At 48.2% G+C, this 21,726-nt stretch overlaps 1 protein-coding gene and 1 pseudogene across 4 annotated transcripts in view; both read right to left on the bottom strand.

Annotated features, from left to right (window-relative positions):
* Positions 1 to 21,726, bottom strand: part of Slc39a11 (solute carrier family 39 member 11) — a 432,379-nt gene that overhangs the window by 53,872 nt on the left and 356,781 nt on the right. For all 4 annotated transcript variants that reach the window (XM_031351836.1, XM_031351835.1, XM_031351837.1 and 1 more), the window contains exon 7: positions 11,038 to 11,107. In XM_031351836.1, the coding sequence (XP_031207696.1) occupies positions 11,038 to 11,107 (70 nt within the window). The remainder of the gene's footprint in view (positions 1 to 11,037; positions 11,108 to 21,726) is intronic.
* Positions 12,201 to 12,694, bottom strand: LOC116077350 (annotated as a pseudogene).

The raw sequence follows: 21,726 nt of genomic DNA on the forward strand, positions 1-21,726 counted from the left end.
GAGCTATGAACTGGGAGAGGGTGCTGTGAACTGGGAGAGAGTGCTGTGCACTGGGAGAGGGCGCTGTTTTGAGAGTGAGTATCTATTCTGCCTAGAATCTTGTTTGAAAGCATCAATTGAAAATACAAAACTTCAGGAGCAAGCTTGTCTCTGGAGGCCACTTAGAGCCCAATCAGTTCTCCAATGCAAGTGGACTTTCCCACTAGAAATGGCTGGAGGAGTCACTTGTACCATCATTCTCCAAAGAAAGATGGAGCCTAGGGAGTCAAAGGGATACTGCAAGGATGCATGCAAGGATGCGTGAGGAGTCTCATGCCTTGTTATCTGAGATGGTCCATGAGAAGGAACCCTCTCAACTGTGCTCAAGTCAGGTGTGATGGCTTGCATATTCTCTGCCCAGGGAGTGGTATCATTAGGTGTGCCCCTGCTGAGGTAGGTGTGTCACTGTGGGCATGGGCTTTAAGACTGTCTTCCCACCTGCCTGGAAGCCAGTATTCTGCTAGCAGCCTTCAGGAGAAGGTGTAGAACTCTCAGCTCCTCCTGCACCATGCCTGCCTGGACGCTGCCATGTTTTCTGCCTTGATGATAATGGATTGAACCTCTGAACCTGTAAGCCAGCCCCAATTAAATGTCCTTATAAGACTTGCCTTGGTTATGGTGTCTGTTCACAGCACAAAAATCCTAACTAAGACATCAGGTCACACCCAGTTCTTCCACTTTCCAAGACTTGTGAAAAATATATTGGGTGGGGGAGGTACTTAACAGCTAAGAGCACTGACTGCTCTTACAGAGGATCTTGGTTCGATTCCCAGCAATCTCACAGCAGTTCACAGCCATTCGTGACTCCAGTTCTACAGGATTTGATGACCTTGTTCTGACCTCTGTGGGGATGGTGCACAAACCCACATGAAGGCAAAATGCTCACACAGACAAAATAAGATAAATAAATCTTATTAAAGTCACTAAAACACTAAACATGCCATACAATAACCTGCAATAGCAAGCAGAAACGCTGAGTTGACTTTCAAGGGCTCTGAGGCTGGACTGCCCACACCTCCGTGATTATTGTGGTGTCCTGCTCTATTGGTCTCTTTGCAGAGCACCACCCAAAAGCTCTCTTTTAATTCTTGGACAGAAGGAACAAGGATGATGAATTTACTTTGTGATGAGCTAAATGAGATGGGAAATGCTGAGAGCCCGATAGCAGGGAGATAAAAATGCTACTTTACAAAAACATCTATGGAATGTTTACCAACTCCTACAGAAGGAGATAAATAGAAGATAAAGATAGAAAGATTAATAGCTAGATACTTTAGTTTTATGGAGAGAGTAAATGTAGGAATAAGTTCTATTTAAGCCCAACGCCATTTCAGAGAACTTCTATTTAAGCCTCACAAGGTGAGGCAACTCAGAAACACATCTCAGTGGCCTTTTGAAGCCTTTCTCCCTCACAGGGATTTTTTTGATTCCGGACTACCACATGGTGGTGCTGTGGGCCATTCTCCAGCACCACTACAGCCTGGAAAGGGAAGCTGAAGGAAAAGGATTGCACGCACCACTCTAGATCTCCAGAGAGGACAGGTACATGGGAGAAAGGCTGGCTTGCTTAGGTGAAGCTGAGAACAAGATCTTTGGGTGCAGATAAAGGCCAGCAGGGGAGGCGAGTGAAGGGCTGTGGTGAGGAGAGGGGCCGACAGGGTTTAAGGCATCGCCTTGCCCCTCAGCCTACAGAATGCTTCCAGGGAGGCCTGAGACAGAGAGAGCTCCAGATCAACAACCCCGGGGAAGAAAGGGTCTCCCTGGGATGTCCCTAAAGGCAGATGGGCCTGGTGCCTGTAGGGGCGATCCCACATCCTGCTCTGTGGATTCTTGCAGGGAGGCAGCTATCATACAGCTTGTCCTTTACAAGATGCGCAGCGAACCAGGAAAATACAGCCATCGCTACTCCACAGGTATATTTTGACTCCCACATCCCAGGATTGGTCATACAGCAATGTTGGTATTTCATAGCCCAAAAGATGTATGTCGTTTATGATGTCTACTCTTGGATCTGCTATCAGACACAGACTTGGAACAGACACAAACTTGGTCTTAACGAAGCACGTAGCCCTGGATGTGGTAGTTAAACCAGCAGACATCCTTGATTAAGTGTTTGGACCCTGGGCACCAGCAGCTGGCCAGGGCATGCAGCATGAAATGCATGCAACCAGGGGATGCGCGTTTGTGGGTTGTCCAAGGCACGCGGCCAATCTGCAGCCTGCACTGTCCGTTCTGCACAGCCCTCAGTCCAGGAAATCACAGGCTATAAACACCCCCTAGCCAAAGCTGGAAACGCAGTGCAAAGCACAATGTTTAAACATAAAATTCCTTCGCTCTCCCTGCTGGTTTAAATTACGTGTACCTCAAAGTGAGGGCTGAGAGATGTGGTCTCCTCTTAATGACACTTCTGAAAGGAAACCCACTTTAATCATCCAACTCCCCAAGGACATTCGGGCTTCGGCATTTCTTTGTGGTTGAAGCCAAAAGAAACCACAGAGGGACCAGATCAGAAAGCAATGCTAAGCTAAGCAGTGTTTCCCTTGGCCCACAGAATGCTCATGCCTGGCTGAGTGTTCTTGACTCAGGGGACAGGGTTTGTTTGTTTGTTTGTTTGTGTTTGTTTGTTTTTAAGACAGTGTTTTGCGTGTCTCAGGCTAGCTTCAAACTCGGTATACAGCCAAGGTTGATGCTGAACTCATCTTTCTCTCTTCTCAAAGTGCTGGGATTTACAGACATGGCCCACCATGCTTAGTTTATTGCATGCTGGGGATTAATCCCGGGGACCTGTGGATGCCAGACACACAGTCTATCAACTGAGCGATATCCTTGGCCAGTCTTTTTTTTTTTTTTTTTTTTTTTTTCTCTTCTCCTTTTTTGAGATATGTTTTTGCTAGGTAGCTAGCTCATCTGATAATTTATATGTGGCCCAGCTGGTACTGAACTAATATAAATCCTCCTACCTCAGTTTCCCAAAGGACGGGATTATAGGTCTATACCACCACATGCCCCCCTGGATGATGATTTTAAGGAAAAGCTCCCCTGCAGCTAATCCAGTAGGACATTGGGTGACATGAGGTGCAGTAGCAGTCTGTGGACGCCTGGTGGCAGTAGTGACACACCAGTTCTAGGTTGGCTGCCTCCTGCCTGCCTGTCGAGGTCTTGGCAGAACTGCTGAGAGGGGAAGAGAACACCTTGTAATATTTACTTTGTGTGGCTCTCTTCTCTGTTGGTGGTGGTGGTGGACATTGCAGGCGAGAGGTGAGACTCTCTCCCTCTGAGATGCATTGCAAAGAGTTCCCATGAGGTCGCGGAGACACAGTGTGGCACCTAAGGGCTCAGCGATGAACTTGGGTAAAAGCTATGGACTGTGTCCCGTAGATCTAAGTCCATGAACTTTATGTAAAAAAGTCAGAGAGTATTTTCAGCCTTAAGGAGTCTATGTCAACTCTGCACCCAGTCAGTGTAGCCAAGGAGCCAGAGACAGCATGTGAAGAGACTGGGGAACATGTGGCTCAAGAAAACCTTCAGGTGCTAGGCCAGACTTTGTTAGCTGTGTCTCTATACACATCTCCCTGGACTATGATGAACCCACTGGAAGCCAGAATCAAGTAAAAAATGAACTGAGGGACATGAGGTGGCTCAGTGGGTGCTTGCTGTCAAGCCAGATGACCCGAGATTGATCCCAGGACTCCTGTACTCTGCACATACACACACACACACACACACACACACACACACACACACACACACACACAAACTCATACAACAAATCTATCTTCTCTGGCATCTGGCATCTGCATCAGCAACACAGAACCCTGTAGAATGCCAGTTGCTTCCTGGAGTGGGTGGCCGGGAACTGCCAGCATCCTCAGAGAGGGGCAGATCACTTGCAATCTCTGTTGTAGGGCAGCTGTCTGCCTGTGCTGCATACTACCCCCCATTCACAGCAGCCCCTCCCTCCTTTTCTTCCATCACTGTCACGTGATTCACCTGTGCCTCCCTGCCACCTGATCTTCAACTGTCCCTCTTAAACTAAGAACACTAGTGGTCTGTATTCATCTCTCTGGGATTTCCTGGTACCTCTCTCCAGCAGGGCAGCCCCGCCTCTCCTCAGGGTTACTGAAGTTTGTACACAGAGGTCAGCAAACATTTTGTTCCACAGTGGAATCCTTCCCCTAGCTCCAGAGTCCCCAATCCATCCCTGTTTAGTCAGGTGGCTTTGTCCAGCACCTCTGGAGCCCTGTCCTGAGTCTGCATCAGGCTGGGTGGGGACCAGACCACTGTGTGAGGGATGTGGTTTGTCTTCAACCTGCCTCCCAGGAATCCTTTCGGCTTCCCTCCTGTGAGCACTAGGGGAGTCTGTCTTGATAGACTCTGTCCATCCTTGAGAACATGTTGGGGCTTTCCTGGGGATTCACTCACAGAGTTCTCTGGCACCACCATCCCCAGCTGACTGCCCTTGCTCGGCGGACCGGCACAGTACAAATGTAAAAGGTTCGTCCTGTTCTGAGCTTTCTTAGATGGTCTGGTTTCCATCGCTCCCCTGCAGCTTAGATGAGGCTGATCTTAATGCTGCTTCTGGTTTTAAATGCCCACTCACAAATTATGTTGTCTGCTGCTTCTGTTAATGATGATTGACCATATCACACTGAAGTCTGAGCATGAGGCCTGGATGATAATGGCCTGGATGATAATGAGTCTGTGGCACGGCATCAGTCAAGCATGTGTGCTTCAAAAGGACATGGTTTCAGGGCTGGAAAGAGGGCTGGGGCCGGGGAGGGGAGGGCAGGCTGTACAATCACTGAAGACCTGGGTTTGACACCTCAGAGCACACATACAGCCCGACATAGTAGCACTCTCCTAATCCTGGCACGACTCTGGCAGCATGGGAGGCGGAGATGGCACAATCTTAGAATCGAGTGGGCAGGCTAGCCCAAGGTATAGAGTGACAAAGACAAACAAGAGACTGTCTCAAAATGGAAGGGTAGGACTGTTTAAGGGTTTCCTTGGAGACTGAAATATTCCACCTGGCAAGGAAGCTCCCAAAACCAGAAGGTAAACAATTCAAAATAGCTAGCTGCAAGAAGTCCCTGAAACTGACCAGATTCACTAGGCCCCTCCCAGACTGCATAAGTTATAAGAGCTCAGCTTCCTCTTCTCTGGGAGCTGAAAAGACTCAAGCTGTGCTGTAAAGAAAAGGCTCAGGGGAGAAGATCTGTAAAAAGACTGGGAGACCAGACCAACTGCCTGGAAGAAGCAGAAACCAGCCAAGCTGCCTGGAAGAGGTTTAGGCCAGAGTCACTTTGAAAAGACACAGTGACCTCCAGGTTTCCCAGCTTTTGTGAGCTGTCATTCATGTTGGGGTGGAGCTTGGTGACACAGTTGTCATTAAGTCATCTCTGCTCCTGTAAGTAACCCCTTATCCACACTCCTCTAAGTGACCCCAATAAGACTCATCGATTCACGGAGCTGGACTTTGGTAATGTTTGTACTCTTGGGTCGGTTACAGACTCCCTCCCTGGGGTGAATAGAAATGATGTATCTCCCCAGGAAAAGTTTTGTCATACAACAAGGACTGATCCCTGAGATTGACCTCTGACCTCCAGGGATATTTGTCATGTACACGCCTTCACTGACACACACAAAAATACACTCAGGTTTTTTTTTTTTTAAAGGGATTACCCAGGATATAAAAGTCTACAATGTCTTTTCTCTGTTCCATTCAGTTCTCAGCCATTGTTCTTAAGCCTCAGAAGGAGACCCGGTGCTCCCTTGGTGCTCCCCACAGGACTGAGGATGCAGCTTCTCTCCGCACAGCTCAGACCGTTTTGTTTTTAAACGCAGAGCTCATGCTGCCAGGAGCATACAAATGCACCCCTATCACATCATCCTGGAGTCATACAAATGCACCCCGATCACGTCATCCTGGAGTCACACAAATGCACCCCTATCACATCATCCTAGAGTCATACAAATGCACCCCTATCACATCATCCTGGAGTCATACAAATGCACCCTGATCACATCATCCTGGAGTCTGCTCCCCTTTTCATAAGCCGCGCCTCTCTTCCTTCTGCGGCTCCCCACCTCAGGGCTCCCTGCTACTGAAGCGGTGGTAGTAGCTGCTTTATTTTTTATGAGCGTGTGCACAGGGTCTTTTCAGACTTCCCTGTTTGGGTTTCTTCAGACCTTCCTGTTTGGCTGCAAAACTACTGGCTTCTTGTATTCCTGGTTTTCACTAAATGTTAAAGAGCACCCTCATCTTTGCAGCCACAGACCATTTCCTTTAGATTATCTTCAGCTACGTGGAGAAGTTTTAAGAGCAGACAGATCTGAGCCACAAGCCCCCTGTCCAGCGGCCAAGTCTTTTGTGTGTCTGCAGGCATGGAGGTACAAGGTGGGCTTCAGATGCTCTCCTCCATTGCTCTCTACCTTAAGACAGAGTCTCTCACTGAACCTATAGTTCTCACCGTCTGCTACACTGGCTGTCTCCAGCCCTTGGCTTTGGGATGACAGGCATGTGGCACCCTGCCCTGCATTTTATGTGGCTGCCTGGAATCTGAACTCAGGTTGTCCTGCTTACACGGCAAGCACTTTCAGCAACAAGCCATTCCTCAGTGTCTACATTACAAGGGTTCGTTTTTCTCAGTGAGGCAATCCTGTTAACTACAAGGCGCAGCAGATTCAGGGTTATGGACTTCCCCTGATGTCTCTGGGATCCCAACCTTATATGCAATCTCTCTGGCCTGACCTGGATGATGTCTCCCATAGTCTTGGATTCTGATAATAGAGAACATTTGGGGGTGGCTGGTCATAAGAGTTTGAGGTCTTTTTCACAGCTACAGTTTTGTGGACATGATATAAAACTTGGTGCTAATTTATTCTCTCTCTCTCTCTTTTTTTTTTCCGAGACAGGGTTTCTCCATGTAGTCCTGGCTGTCCTGGAACTCACTCTGTAGACCAGGCTGGCCTCAAATTCAGAAATCCGCCTGCCTCTGCCTCCCAAGCTAATTTATTCTCTTAACTGATGTTGTCTATATTTATTTTTTAGTGTTTTAAAAACAGTTATATTATTGTTATTATTATCATTACTATTATTTGTGTGTGTGTGTGTATGTGTGTGTGTGTGTGTGTGTGTGTGTGTGTGTGTGTGTGTAGGTGAGTGGATTAGAGCCTACAAAGGCCAGAAGAGCTCTCTGAGTTCTGCAGAGCTGGAGTTACGAACAGTGCCGAGCCACCTGATATGGGTGCTAGGAACTGAACTAAACTCTGGTCCCCTAGATGAGCAGGAGACATGCTGGTAAACACTGAACCATGTCTCCAGTCCCTTCTCTTAGTCCTTATCTATACTTAAGTGTCTGCCTTGACACATCGTGATGTGTGGCTAATTTATTCCTGGCTTCCAGGATAAGATAGGGTATATGATTTGTATTTGGCAGCCTTGAGCAGTGCAGGCCTCAGGTTTTGATACTTAGATGTTTTACTCTGTTTTATACCCCACTCTCCATCTAATGTCCTGGAAAGAGGACATTCCCCACGCAAGCTCCTGGACCATGGAACACTTTATAGCCCCTTATAGATGCAGGTCCAAGTCCTGATCTGTATACCTGGACTGTCTTAGCTCCCGACCCCATGGGGAAGGCCATGTCTGCATGCACCAATCCTTCCCCCAGCTCAGAGACCACTCAGCACTTTGGCTTTAGAGCCCCCTTTACTAGTCCATGGATACTGTTGGTGTTCTTTGGTTCCTTTGAGAAGGACCATCCAACCCAGCTGAGTTTACCCTGTTTCTGGAAAGACCTTCCATGGTTCTTAAAAGAATTTTATACAAACTGTGTTCTTTTCAGTAGCTGGAACAGTGTAGGGGATGCACTGGTGCCCAATGAGGTACACATGGATGAATGAGTGAGTGAGTGAATGAGTGAATGAATGTAGATCAAGAGAGCTCAGGCTCAGTGTCTGCGGCTTCCAGGAGACCCTGGATGAGGTACTGGGTGAGTTCAGGAGCCTGGGAACAGACAGAGAGCAGGAGCAGGTTCCCAGCTCAGTGTTTCAACTCCTGGCCACCACACTCCACCTCTTGCTGCCCTGTCCAACCCTGGGGACATCTTGATTTCACCAGCAGCTCTTGGTTGTGTTTACCGTCTTACAGTTGACCACAGTCTCCTTTCTTTACAAAGAGAGAACTAACAAGTGGGAAGGTGGGGCCTTTAATTTTAATGTACCATTCAAAAGTTGCAGGTAGTAAGCCACAGTGGGGCCTCGGAGGGTCTCACGGCATAAGGTGCTCCTGCAGCCCTCTTTGCCAGACTCCACCCACAGTGCTGGCTCAAAAGGCCCCACATGAGGAGACAGCCAGAAGTCACCTCCCTTGAGCTCAGAGCACTCAAGAGGCCTGACTGTGGGCTTGCTTTGGTCTCTAAAGCCTTGAAGATCAGAGGTCTCGCCTGCCTCATCTCCAGTTTGTCAGGCTCTCCTCCCTGCAGCTGTGGCAGCCAAAGGGACAGATTCTCACTGGCCATGACCTTCCTTCTCATGAGAGGGATATTGGAGTTGATATCAAGATGCCGTGGGGGTGTGCTGCCACCAGACAGAGCCTGGCCTATGAGGACTGTGCCCGGGGCTTGGTTGTTATTTACAGGCACACTGACCTCATGGGGCACATGTGGTCTCCCATGTTCTGGGAGAGCTTGATCTTTGAATTCTCAGACCCAGGGACACTGTTTGACCCTGGAGAATCTCATGGTCTGATGAAATCAAGTCCAGTTTGGCTATGCCCAGCGGCTAGAGGGCCAAGTGTGCCCTCTCCTAGGACATGGGAGCAGGGCAGTCTGTCGGATGTCATTATTAGCCCTTGGTTCTTTGTGTGTGGGGGGGGTGTGTGTGGGATTTTTTACATTCTAGAGGCCCCTCCTCCATTTCTTCCTTCTTTCCTTCCTTCCTTCTTTCTTTCCTGCCTGCCTTATTTGCTTTTCCTTCCTTCCTTTTCCCCTCTCCCTCCCTCTCTCCTTCTCCTTCCTTCCTTCCTTCCTTCTTTCCTTCTCTCTCTCCCTTCCTCCTTTTCTTTCCTTCCTTCCTTCCTCCTTCCCTTCCTTTCTTCTTCCATCCACTTTCTCATTTGACTTTTACAAAAGTCATCATTCTCACCATGGTGCTAAAATGAAAATGGCTTAGTCCAAGAGGAAGGAACTAAGACCAGGACACACTTCAACCCAGAGCCTGCCAGTGCCCCTTGCATGGATGGTTGGGGGCTTCATGGAGCAAACATACTTCCTAACTCATAGACTTAGTGTTAGCCAGTGAGGGCATTTAACCCACAGGGCTCCGCTGCATCTGGGGACACAGATAGGAAGACAGATGTAGCCGCAGTCCTCCAGTTGTATATAAAGGACTTGTGCAAAGATGGAAAAGGGGTAATGAGGGAAATTCCTCCTGATATCCCTGGCCAGTAGACACAGGGTTGGTCGTCACAGGAGGCGTACACTGTGTGGGATGGGGAGCAGAATAGCTTAGTGCTGGACCGTCTGATCGCAGTGCTAGGTACTCTGACCCATCTGACTTGAGCTGTGTGTGTGTGTGTGTGTGTGTGTGTGTGTGTGTGTGTGTGTTCATGTTTATGTATGCATGTGTGTGTGCCTGTGCATGTGGAGACCTGAAGACAACCTCAGGGTGCTGTTCCTCAGCCATTGTCCACCATTTTGTTTTTGAGACAGGGTGTCTCGTTGGCCTTAGGCTGGGTGAAGGGCTGGCCCCAGGGATCCTCCTGTTTCTGCCTCCTCAGAACCAGGATAATCAGTATGTAGCACCTTGTCTAGCTTCTCTGCTCTACAGGTTCTGGAGACCGAAGTCGGATCTTCATTCCTGTGCAGGAGGCATTTTAGGGACTGGACTACTTCTCCAGCCCTTAAGTTATGTTTTCAACTCCTCGTGAATCCAGGCGTCTACAGTGACAACCTTAAACTCCCTCAATGCTCACCATCCCCAGCTATCTCCATCCTCTTGTTTCCACTTGTCCTTGTAACCCTGGTCTCCTGGAGGCAGCAGAGATTGTGGCCCTTGGATGAGAGGCTCGGTCCTGCTGACCTTCAGCCTGGAGGATGGAATGGTCATGGCTTTGTGAGTGTGGGTGGGCCTTGTAGAGCTTATCACGCGAGGCCTCAGTGACATCATGTGAACAGGATAGGTGAGAGGAAGAAGGCCAGATGCTCTAGAGAGGGAGAGGGAAAATTGGAAGGTGATGATGACAGTGGGCTTAGCTTGGCTGGAAGACAGCAAGTCTGTTAGAAGGAGACCCTGAGTGAGGGACAAAGGCCAGGACAGACAGTGACAGCTCGGCTTTGTGATGCCGAGCTTGGAGAGCCTGTGAAACACATGTGCAGAGATACCTGAAGGCAGGAGGCCCTGGAGGAAGGAGCTCAAGTTTAGGCTGGAGCTGGCTGTGAGCATCACTAGCAAGTGGATGGAAAATCGGTCACAGGGATGGAGGAAGAGGCCCAGGGGATGTGCGTGGCATGAAAAGGGAAGATGCTCTAGGGACGGAGTTCTGGACACTGGCATTTAAGACTGGGTCAGTGTGTGAGAAACAGGCAAGGGAGCCTTCTGGGAAGACAGTGTAAAAATGGGGAGACCAGGAAACTCCCAGGACAGGAGAAAAGGACTTCCGGAAGGAAGGGGTCATTCAGAGCACGGACCGACCGCCACCCTTGCTAACCCTTCTCAGTCTGTATGCATTTCACACCCTTAGGTACAGCATGCAGCTACATCTTGGTTTCATTTACGGAGTGGTTACCTGAGAGCTACCACCTGTGAGAAAGTCAGCACAAGCCGACTGGTCTGACTGAGTACTTCACTCGCACATGAACTTCCTCTAGCCTCGTTACTCTTGCCACAGTGGACCAGGGGTGCTTAGCAACCCTGTGCCAGCAGCTGACCCAGGTACCAAGTACAGAGGCCAGAGGGGTGCGAGGCCCACGTTCCAAGCCCCACGCGATGGCTTACCTGGCACTCTCGAAGGTGGCAGATGCAGTCTTTTCTACTGCTCCAAATCCTACACCAACAGCAAGACCCTCTGCAACAGACACAAGACACAGAGATTAGGGATCATTTCCAACGAGGAACGCAGATCGCCATCCTTGTATCTGGTAAAGCTGCTTTAGGCTGTACATGACAGAAAATTAATGTAACGGTGGTATTTGTAATCTAGCCTCATAAACTCCAGTGTGTATGTGTGTGCATGTGTGTGTGTGTGTGTGTGTGTGAGAGAGAGAGAGAGACAGAGAGACAGAGAGAGACAGAGAGAGACAGAGACAGAGAGAGAGTACATTAGTATAGATGGTAAACATGATGGGTTTAGAATTCCCATGGAAATAAATCTCTGGGTATATCTGTGAGGCCTTCGCTGCCGTCTTCTTCTTCTTCTTCTTCTTCTTCTTCTTCTTCTTCTTCTTCTTCTTCTTCTTCTTCTTCTTCTTCTTCTTCTTCTCCTTCTTCTTCTTCTTTTTTCTTCTTCTCCTTCTCCTTCTCCTCCTCCTCCTCTTCCTTTTCCTCCTTTGTTTTTAGTTTGTTTGTCTGTTTGTTTTTTGAGACAAGGTTTCTCTGTGTATCCCTGGCTGTCCTGGAACTCACTCTGTAGACCAGGCTGGCCTCAAACTCAGAAATCCACCTGCCTCTGCCTCCCAAGTACTGGGATTTAAGGCATGCATCACCACTGCCCAGCTTCCTCCTTTTTTTTTTTTTCAAGTGATTTTATTCCATTACCCCGTGGTAGGAAAACTCATCAGAAGGACAGAATTATCAGCACAAATATATATAACCACACCTATGCATGGGATGTGTCAGGGGCCATGTATGGATACATCAAAACCAGAGGCCTTGCACAGGCACTCCTGACCCCCATAGGTCCTGTCAGAGAACACTGTCCCCTCATCCACTCACTTCCTCATTGCTTAAGTCCACATCACAATAGAGCAAAGCCATAGAACCAAAGAGAGGTAGCCACACAGGCTGAGCCACTTTAAAGCAAAACCAAAAATACTTTATATCCAGTTTCACAATACCACTGTACCCTTCTCTAAGATCCTGCTAGGAGGCTGGGCTAGGAAAGCTGGTGCACGTGGCTTAGATGTGGCTGTCACTCAGGTCCAGGTTGTTCCAGCAAGGGCTCAGCGCAAGGCAGCCAGCTGCTCAATTGACTGACGACGGAAAGTCTTCAAAGTCTCTTCAAATTCTTTTTTGCTTGTTGCTGGTCTCCTTTGCAATTTTGTTCTTGGCTCTCTGTCCAGTATCAAAAAAATCACTGACGGTTAGTTCTTCCATTTGTTTCTTGACAGGAAGGAAGGCACAGCCAGGCGAGTGCTTTCTATGCTCCTCTATAGGGTTGTCATCCAGTTCCCAGCCTTCCAATTCCTTAAAGCAGAAAAAACACTGGGCCAAGTCATGCTCATTCTCTGTAGGGCAGTAGATGAAACCAGCCTCCGCCATCCTCTCTGGGGTGCAGGAGCAGTCCTCCAGGAAGGGCCAGTTCTTGAAGGTGAAGATGCGGTGGTCCTTGAGGTACAGCTGCCAGGTCAGGGGCATCCCTAGAGCCCTCATGATAATGTCGCCACAACCTCCACCAAGATGACCCAGAGCACCAGAAAACCCACGGGCCCTCCTTTGTTTTTTAAGACAATATCTCTCTATGTAGTCCTGGCTGTCCTGGAACTCAGAGAGATCTGCCTGAGCTTCCATGCCCAGACCAGAGACATTATTTCAATGAAGTTAATCAAGGTGGAAAGGACCACCCTAGATCTGGGCTGTGCATTTCCACGGGGTCTCAGAATGAAAAAGAGAACAGGCCGGAACATAGGCCTTTATCACCCTCCGCTTCCTGACTGAGGGCGCCACCTAACCAGCTACCTCAGACTCCTGCCAGCATGCCTCCCCCATGGTGGTAGACTGTCCTCTGAACTGCATCTATGTAAGAAGCAAGCATAAAGCTAGAACCCTGCCTTTATCTGTTGTCTGTCTCGAGCCTTGAGAAGACAAGCCTCCTTGATGTTATTGCACCTGTATCTCCTGGACCAGAGCAAGAAGCAGCGCCAAAGGTGACAGTCCCTGGAGGGGAGGGGGGAAGGGAAGGGAGGGGAAGCTCGAAGCTCCTGCAACCCTGGCAGGAGGAACTCCCAGTGCTTGTCTGGGTCAAGACCAAGGGCTTTTTGGGCTACACTGGAACGTTTTATTTTATTTGAATGAGAAAGACACTATCTACTGAGCGAGGGGAGCTGGTGTTTCTTCAGGATTCACTGTTCCTGTGAATGACTTGTTTCTTTCTTTGAGCTCTGTTCAGTTGAGGGGGTGTCAAAGACACGGGGGCAGAACAATGGGGTCCTGGAAGCACACAGATTAAGAACGCTGGGCTGCCCCATGAGAGGAACAGAGTTCACTTAAGACCCAGTATGGTTCAGCAAGATGCTCTCCTTGGGGTCTGGAGCCCAACAACCCTGCTAAGATATCAATGGCTCCTTGGGGCCTCACTCCTCCCTTTGTGCCCCTTCTTGTGCATGAGTCTCTTACGTGGTCCCTGTGTTGTCGTAAGCTGCCTGGCTTTCTCATCAAATTATCTTAACCCTAGAGAACAGAGCTGAAGGACCTTTAAAGTCAAGGAAATCTGGAGTCCCCTGCTGTGGCGATGCCTGGGTCCTTCCCAGCTTCTGAAGAAGTCCCATGTTTGGAGGGAAGGGTTTCTGCCTAAGGCCACACAGCTGCATGGGGGCCTCTCAGCCTTGGCTCCCCAGAACATACCTTACACATACCAGCAGGCCACAGAAGTTGACAAGTCACTTCTTTCCACAAGCTCTAGGGTGGAAGGAAGGCAGCTAAGTCAAGGCCAGGGCCACCAGATTATTTCTTATTCATTCATTCATTCATTCATTCATTCATTCATTCATTCATTCATTACTGTTGAGGACGGAGTCCAGTTAAGGCTAGGCAAGCCCTCTACCTGTGAGCTGTACACCTAGCCCTCAAAACCGACATTATTAAAATGTCATTCATGGGGCTAGAGAGAAGGCTCAGTGGCTTAGAGCACTTGTTGCTCTTGGAAAGGACTCAGGTTTGATTCCCAGTACCTGTATGGTGGCTCACAACAGTCTATAACCCAGTTCCCCACTTGTCAAGTGTTTCCTCCATGGTATTAATGGTTTCCCACTAGGGCCTTGTTTCAAAATCCTCATCCTCTGGAGTTCTTTTCCTTAGGAAGTGGGGAGCTAATGACCCTCAGTATGCCAGGCTTACATGTGAATTACAGTCAGGGACTCCAGGCAAAGGTGACAGGGTGTTATCTCAGCCACATTCTGGTTCTGAGAGCCAGAGTGTGGACCCCCACAGTTATCTCTTCTACCTCTTCTCTTCCAGATGTTCCTATCAGGAGTGGAAGCCACAATCCCAGGCTTAGGGGCTAGACATATGGGATATTAATATCTTCCTGATGTGTCTGAAGCTTCCACAGGGGCAGGCAGGGGTGGACTTAACTACCTCAGTGTCAGATGCTGCCCAGGCCAAGGTTCTGGGTAGTCTCTCTCTGCACAGTTACCCATACCATACCCATGAGAAAACAAAGTTGGAGGGCATCTGAGTTGCTGCCCCCAGCCAGCCTTCAACTTATTGCCACCCAGAGCTTACTAAGCTGTTATCCTCTGCCAGGGGTTACACCAACATAGCTGAGACGCCTAACCCATTCCCATGGGTGACACTGGATTTTTGGGACAGGGATCTTCCTGGGGACCTCTGGCCAGCTGGGACAGGTGTCAAAAGCTGGGAAGGGACTAAGCCTTCTATTGACCCCAATCTTGCACATTTCCCTTTTGGGAGGAATATTGTTCTTTAAAGCCATAAACAACAGCTGTTTGGTTCCTCTGTTGATGGGTTTTTTTCTAATTAGTCATTTTAATGTAAATCACAGAGCAGCCTAAAGCAATGGCACATAAGTTAATAAGCAAAATTACCAACCCCCCAACAGAGTGGCTCAGCACACAGCTCCAGCACTTACACATTTGTACCCTCAGTGATGCTTTGGGGTGGGACAAAGGATGAGCAAAGTGACCCACCCAGCTGTGTCGGGGTGGGGACTAGCCTCGCAGCCATGTCACCACCTGTTACAATTCCCAGAATGCCATTTGATACCCAGCTTGCTGACAGGGCTCATGGGTTTTTGTTTGTTTGTTTGTTTTTGTCTTTTTCCAGTAGATGTGGCGTGTCTCTGTGGGCAGCAAAAACCAGCTTCTACAGCTCCATTCCCCACAAAATGAGTACTGCATCTCCCAGCATGGTAGGCACCTAAGGTAGACCACCAGCGGGGTGGGGGAGGGCCGTCCACTAGAGAGACAACTTTCTGTGCCGGTTTCCAGGTCCTTCCCGTTCTCTTGCAGATCCAAGGAAGGGAGACACCATGCTAGCTCAGGTTCCCACAGGACTGAGCAAGGGAGAGAGGTAGGTAACAAGGGAAAGGTGTGTGTTGCTGTGCTGAAAGATGGCAAGTGATCCGCAGGAGTCGGAGGGATGAGGAGCTAAGAGAGATCACACACAGGCAGAAAGAACATAAATCAGAGAATCAACAGATGGAAGGAGGGACTGCTGGTGGGAAAGGGAAGGAGTTCAAACGTGATCTCTTCCCCCCAGGTGTTCCACAAAAGATGCAAATGAGGAAGGTAATTAAGACAAGATGCCTGGAATATCATTAGCAAGCGGCTGCCATTAGCCCCATACCAAGAGAGGAGATAAATGGCCTGCACCGGTAAGGATGGCTGGCCACAGGGGAGAGGCTCCTTGGAGGACAAGCTAAGCACCAAGCCTGAAGCTGCTGTGGCCACCACAGCCTTCCCCTGGGACAGGGATGAGGCTGGCTGCCTGTCTCTTGCCACTCTGGTAACCTTACTGAGGCTCAGGGATCATGGGGTCAGAGAGGGATGGGTTATAAGAGCCACAGGTGGTGGGTGGGTAGGTGGCCGTGAGGAAACTTCAGAGAAACTGCATAAATCAGTTCACAGTAATTGAGACATGCATAAGAGCTACAAAGTCCCAGCATGTGTGAGCGCAGGGGGAGGGGTCGGCATATGGGAGGTGGGGGAGGGGAGCCATGAAGTCCCACCCTATCTAAAGAGCTACTGGCATTTGACAGCAGATGGGAGAAGGAGGGTCAGTTTTCTTTAGGAGTGTGGTCCCTGGTGGGTAGACCACTCTCCAACGAAGACCACACATCCAAGAGTATATGGGCAGCACAAACTGTACCTGATGGGTTTTGTAAATGGGGAGGGGGGGACACAAAACGTTGGGTGGGTAGGGAAGGCAGGAGAGATCTGGGGGGAAGTAGGGGAGTGGAGTCAATATCACCAAAATGACTGTACAAACTTCTCAAAGAACTTTTTAAAAAGAGAGAAAGAGAGATCGGGGAAAGAATGATGTAGTAGTGCCTTTGACCGAGACAGACCCAACCTTGGCTCCTACTCCATTACTCAAGGTTCTTGCAGAATCCATAAGCAGGTGATGTGGCTTTCCTTACAGGGTGGTCTTGTTAATGGAAACTGACCTGGGGGCGTGTAGAATTGGCTAAAATTCACTACGGTGCATAAGTGGGGCTTGAGATGTTGTAGAAATTCTACCTCTCTTCCCCCCAGTGATCAGCACATCCAACAAAAGTTCAGAGTATTCCAGAATATTCTGGGCAGCTAAGTAGACGGTAAAAGTAAGAGCTAGGTAGATTATAACAGAAAAACCTAAGTAGATGGTATCCAAGTCAAGGAAAAAGAAAAAGTGTCCTCCCCTCCCGCCGTGGTTTTAAGGGCACGGATAGAGTTTGCAAGTCTTTCCTGCTGTCTTCTGGACATCAACATCTTCGCGACGTCAGCTTTGATTAAAGTCTTAAGTCACGGTGGGCTGCTCTAACAAAACACCACAGACGCTGCTGGTGGCGCACGCCTTTAATCCCAGCACTTGGGAGACAGAGCAGGTGGATTTCTGAGGTGGAGGCCAGCCTGGTCTACAGAGTGAGTTCCAGAACAGCCGGGGCTATGCAGAGAAACCCTGTCTCAAAAAAAAAAAAAAAAAAAAAAAATTCCCCCAAAATACTACAGACTGAGTGGCAGCGCATAAAGAAAAGGCATTTCCATCTCCCACTTCTGAAGGGTGCAAGGACCAAGATCATGGCGCCAGCAGATTTCACATCAGAGGAGAGGTGCTTCCTGATTCTTAAGTGGAGCCTCCCCCAAGGCCTCTGAAATAGAACGTGCTCATCCCAGTGTGGTGGGCCCAGGGACAAGGACTAGAGAGCTGTTCCCCCTCTGGACTCTACATGGGGCTCACACTGCTTAGGAAAAGTCCCCTTGGGTGGCTTCCCACAGGAACACCACCAGGGCCCTCGGTCACCAAGTGCTCAGTGTCTCCTCTGTGTATTGCTATGAGGCCACTGCTCAGGTCCTACCTCTTGAGTCTTCTCACTGTGCGCAGTTCATCCCCCAGCTGGGCCTCCAGTCTAAGTGTGCAACCTGTTAGATCTAGAACTTACGGCCAGAAAATGTCAACACAAAGGCCAGGTAGGAAATGAGGGGGAGCCACTGCTCTGCCTCCTCAGTGTGAAACTCATTAAGATTAAGGCAACAGCTAACATTCCCTGAGGAGGCTTCATAAATATTAAACATGGCCACAACCACCACTAGCAATGATGACAAGCCCTATGGGTGGAGAGGGGTGACTTGGAATGGACAAGCCGAATCATACTCATGCCCACCACAGGGGTGTGAGGGAGAACATGGTTACTCTATGACTAGAAAATCTGAGACATGAAGAAAGAATTATCCTGAAGAATGACAGCCAAGGTTGTCTTTTGGACTGTTCCACACAATACACACACACACACACACACACACACACACACACACACACACACGGCAGCCTAAGGTCAGAGCCTTTTGACTACACAGACAGCCCCTCTTGGTGGCAGCATGAGGAATCATTAAATGACTGTTAGATGTGTTGGAACAGGGGGACTTATTTATGGTTTTGTAATTTCTATAGTCCTGGCTTGAAGAAAATGAGAAGAAAGGATTTGTTTTTAACCTCCCAAGAGGACTCTTGAATAAAATTAGACCCTGGCAGTTCCTTCAAGATGATGAATAACCTAAGATCCAGGTTCATTTATCATGCCCTGGATTTGACTTGCGCCCCAGCATGCTAAGAATCCAGGCTGGCAAACAATATGAAGCCTCACTCGCTACTGTGCAATGCTACCCTAAGGTCAGGCAGTGACCCAGACATGTTTGGGGGTTAGGGCATCTTTTCTTACAAGTATCAGTATTTCACCAGGAGACTAACAGTGGGGGCAAAGGAGCCTCCTCTCAGCAGTGTGTTGGTGCTCCGTGCCAGCCTTCTTTCTCCTCAAGGTGGCCCCATGTAGACATGGTCTTGTTGGTCATGCCAGGATGAAGTCTGAGAAACTTGCACAATGGTGTCAACTCAAGCCTTAAGGGGAACCGATGGGGAACAAAAAGGTGAGGATAGTTTTTGGTACCCTGAGTTGCAAGGGACAGGACATTTAGTGGGGAGCTGTCCAGCTAGATCCTAACACCCAAAGGAACTGGGGGAGGGGCAGAATTCAGACAGCTATGGAGGTCATAGACCATGGAGAGATCAAACTGCTACTGGCTGGAAGTCCATCCTCCCTGCCTAGCTTTTCTGGTGCTACAAGTGCAGGGAAGTCCTGGTCCCATGGATATCAATCTACACAGCAAAATCTAGAGACTCTGGCACTCGGGTGAGTCCAGGAGGCACAGGAAGCCTGAGGATGCTGCCTAGTTCTCTCTGCTGTGCCCAGCACCAGTCTCAGACTGTTGTTTCTTCTGCACCGACCCTCATTAGCATTCTTGCTGTATCCGCTGCTACCAGCTCCATATATCTGAACCCCATTTCTCGGGATTGCTTCTGAGACTTAAGGGCACATAAAAATGCTTCATTTTACATTCTCGTTTAAAACTAACAGAGTCACACAATAGTTACACAACTACTATTATTTTTTTAAAGGTAAGATAGTTTGTATGTTTTGAGAGAGATGAATCTGATTGTATGGGAGAAGATGGAGCCCAGGATATTTTTCCCTTTAAACATTGGTATTTTATTAATCTTTTGAGAATTTTATACAATGCATATATTTTGATTATATCCATTCTCTTTCCCCCCCAACACCTCTATATTTCCTGAAGTTATCATGTACTTGAATAATAGAACATGGAAAGATCAAGCTGGTACTGGCCCAGAAGCTCTATCCTGACTGGCTAGCTTTCATGATGAGGGAAGGTGCTGTGCATGATGCTACTGGGAGAGACAGGTTATCATGAGTCAGACTCAGATGAGAGCCCTGTGAGCTACAAAGTGACTGGCCTGACAGAATACGCCTACTGGTACAATGTGGCATTAATGCTATGGGACAGCCCACTTTAAGAATGGAATTAAGGCCTACACCAGGAGATGGCACCCATATCTGGCACCATTACCAGGACCGTCCTTTGATCTCTGAGAATTCCCTGACTGACAACTGCCTGGCCTTTACACTGTGTGGGAGACACGACTCCCGTCACATTTCAAAGGTGCCACTGTCCAGACTTACTGCTGCTTGCTTCTACTTAGTGCACACTGACTGAGATATCCTATCCAGGCCTGAAATCGACCATGGATGCCACCAATAGTAGAGTAACCTTGGAGAGATTACAGTGAGCCTGGGGGATCCCAGAGGAAAAAGCACAGGGCTAGATGTTAAAGGTGAAGGTGCTATACAGGGCACACAAACTAACAAAAGCTGTTGGGTTAGGGAGATGGCTTGGTTCACTGCTCAAATGTGAGTCTGGTTCCTGAAATCCACATAGAAGGCATTCTGTAATTCCAGGTCTGGGGAAGCAGAGACAGGCTGATGCCTGGGTCTCTCCGCCTAGGCAGGCTAATAATAATGGGTGAGCCCCAGATCCAAGAGAGAGACCATGTACTCTGCACCCACCCCAAAAAAAAACCAGAATGGACAGAATCTGAGGTTGACCTCTAGCCTGAACATGCATGTGTACTTCCATACAACAAACTGTGTACCTCTTTACACAACAAACTGGTGGCCACCATATGCAAACCAGAAAAAAATAGATACATTAAGAATTAAGTCTGGCTCAAGATTTCCCCAAGCAAACCCCTGGAAGTGAAGATGAAGAAAAGCCTGCATGGCTTCGTCCTCGGCGACATTTCAAATGAACAACGTCCTTTTGATTGGATTTTATCTGGGAGGAGAACAGGAAAGGAGAAACATTACGTCCCATGTGTCTGGGCTGCGTTCAGGCTCTGAATTCTCACAGTGGCACACAGATACTTGTTTTAAAAGTGGTGACATCAGGGTGCAGTGAAGTGAATTCATAACTGCCCAACTGACTGTTCTCGGCAGGTGTGTAACAATGAGTTTTTGCGACCTGGGAGGAGATGGGCCGAATGAAGCTAGCAAGGCTGCTGTTGTCCATTCATCATTAACATCAACAGGAGCACAAAGCCAAGAACACAAAGGGGACCAGCAGAGAGGACACAGTAAACCTGCCAAGGGTGGGGAAGCTACATCAAGCCCACAGGTGGCATTTAAGCAAAGGAGGCTGGTGAGGTGGCTTAGCAGCTGTCACTGAGCCTGATGACCTGAGTTGCATCCTCAGGACTCTCATGGTAGAAGGAGAGAACTAGCTCCTAAAAGCTGCCCTCTGACCTCCACATGTGCACCCCTCTCTTGCCAGCAAAGTAATAAACAAATAATTGTAAAACAAGTAGAAGGAAATGAAATGTAACGCTGTAGATTTAGAACCAATCAGGAGAAGCTTATAAGAAGCCCTTGCTCATTGTTAGTTAGCAACCTGCACAAACCCTGTGGTGAGGACTTCCCACTCTAGGAATATTTAGCATAGGCAGAAACAGGATCTCAAAACAAACAAACAAAAACCCGGTCAGACAAAAAAAAAGATATTGTAGGCATTGAAGAGGGGGTCTCTGGGAGGAGTTGGGGAACAAAAGGGAAACAAGAATGTGATTTAACTCTATTTACTTAAAATATGTTTTTAAATGTTAACAAATTCAGACAAATTGAAATCATGAAACTTTTCTCAGCATAATGCAATACAAGTTAAAATTAAAAAAAAAAAAAAAACTTGCTTAAAAAAAAAAACCCACTCAGAACAGAGAGAAGAAGATGTCATTGGCAACATGAATTCTGCTGGGTGGGTAGGCTACATGCTCAGTATTTGATGAGAAGGTTCTATCAAATGTAGATATGTCACAAAATCCATATCTATAGTCATATTCATGTTTATATACCTATTGACATGTATATGTGTATACATACATGTATATATGTATATATATATTTGCATATTTCTAGAGTGTTAATGTATATTTACATAGATAGGATATACATATGTATCCACATGTGTATATAGCACATATTTATGTGTGTGCACATATATATAAGACAGATATCTATAGTCGGCATTGGGTGAATCTGTCAGAGGTACCTGAGGAACGTAAACCTCCAGTTTCTTTGGTTAAGGGTTTCTGCCTAGATTCTATCTTGACAAATCTCACAATCTATGGAGTTTGTGTGGCCTTTGACACCTGAGCATGTGCTGATTAGGAGAGACATCAGGGGGA

Source organism: Mastomys coucha, unplaced genomic scaffold (assembly GCF_008632895.1).
Source record: "Mastomys coucha isolate ucsf_1 unplaced genomic scaffold, UCSF_Mcou_1 pScaffold5, whole genome shotgun sequence".
NCBI classification, from domain to species: Eukaryota; Metazoa; Chordata; class Mammalia; order Rodentia; family Muridae; genus Mastomys; species Mastomys coucha.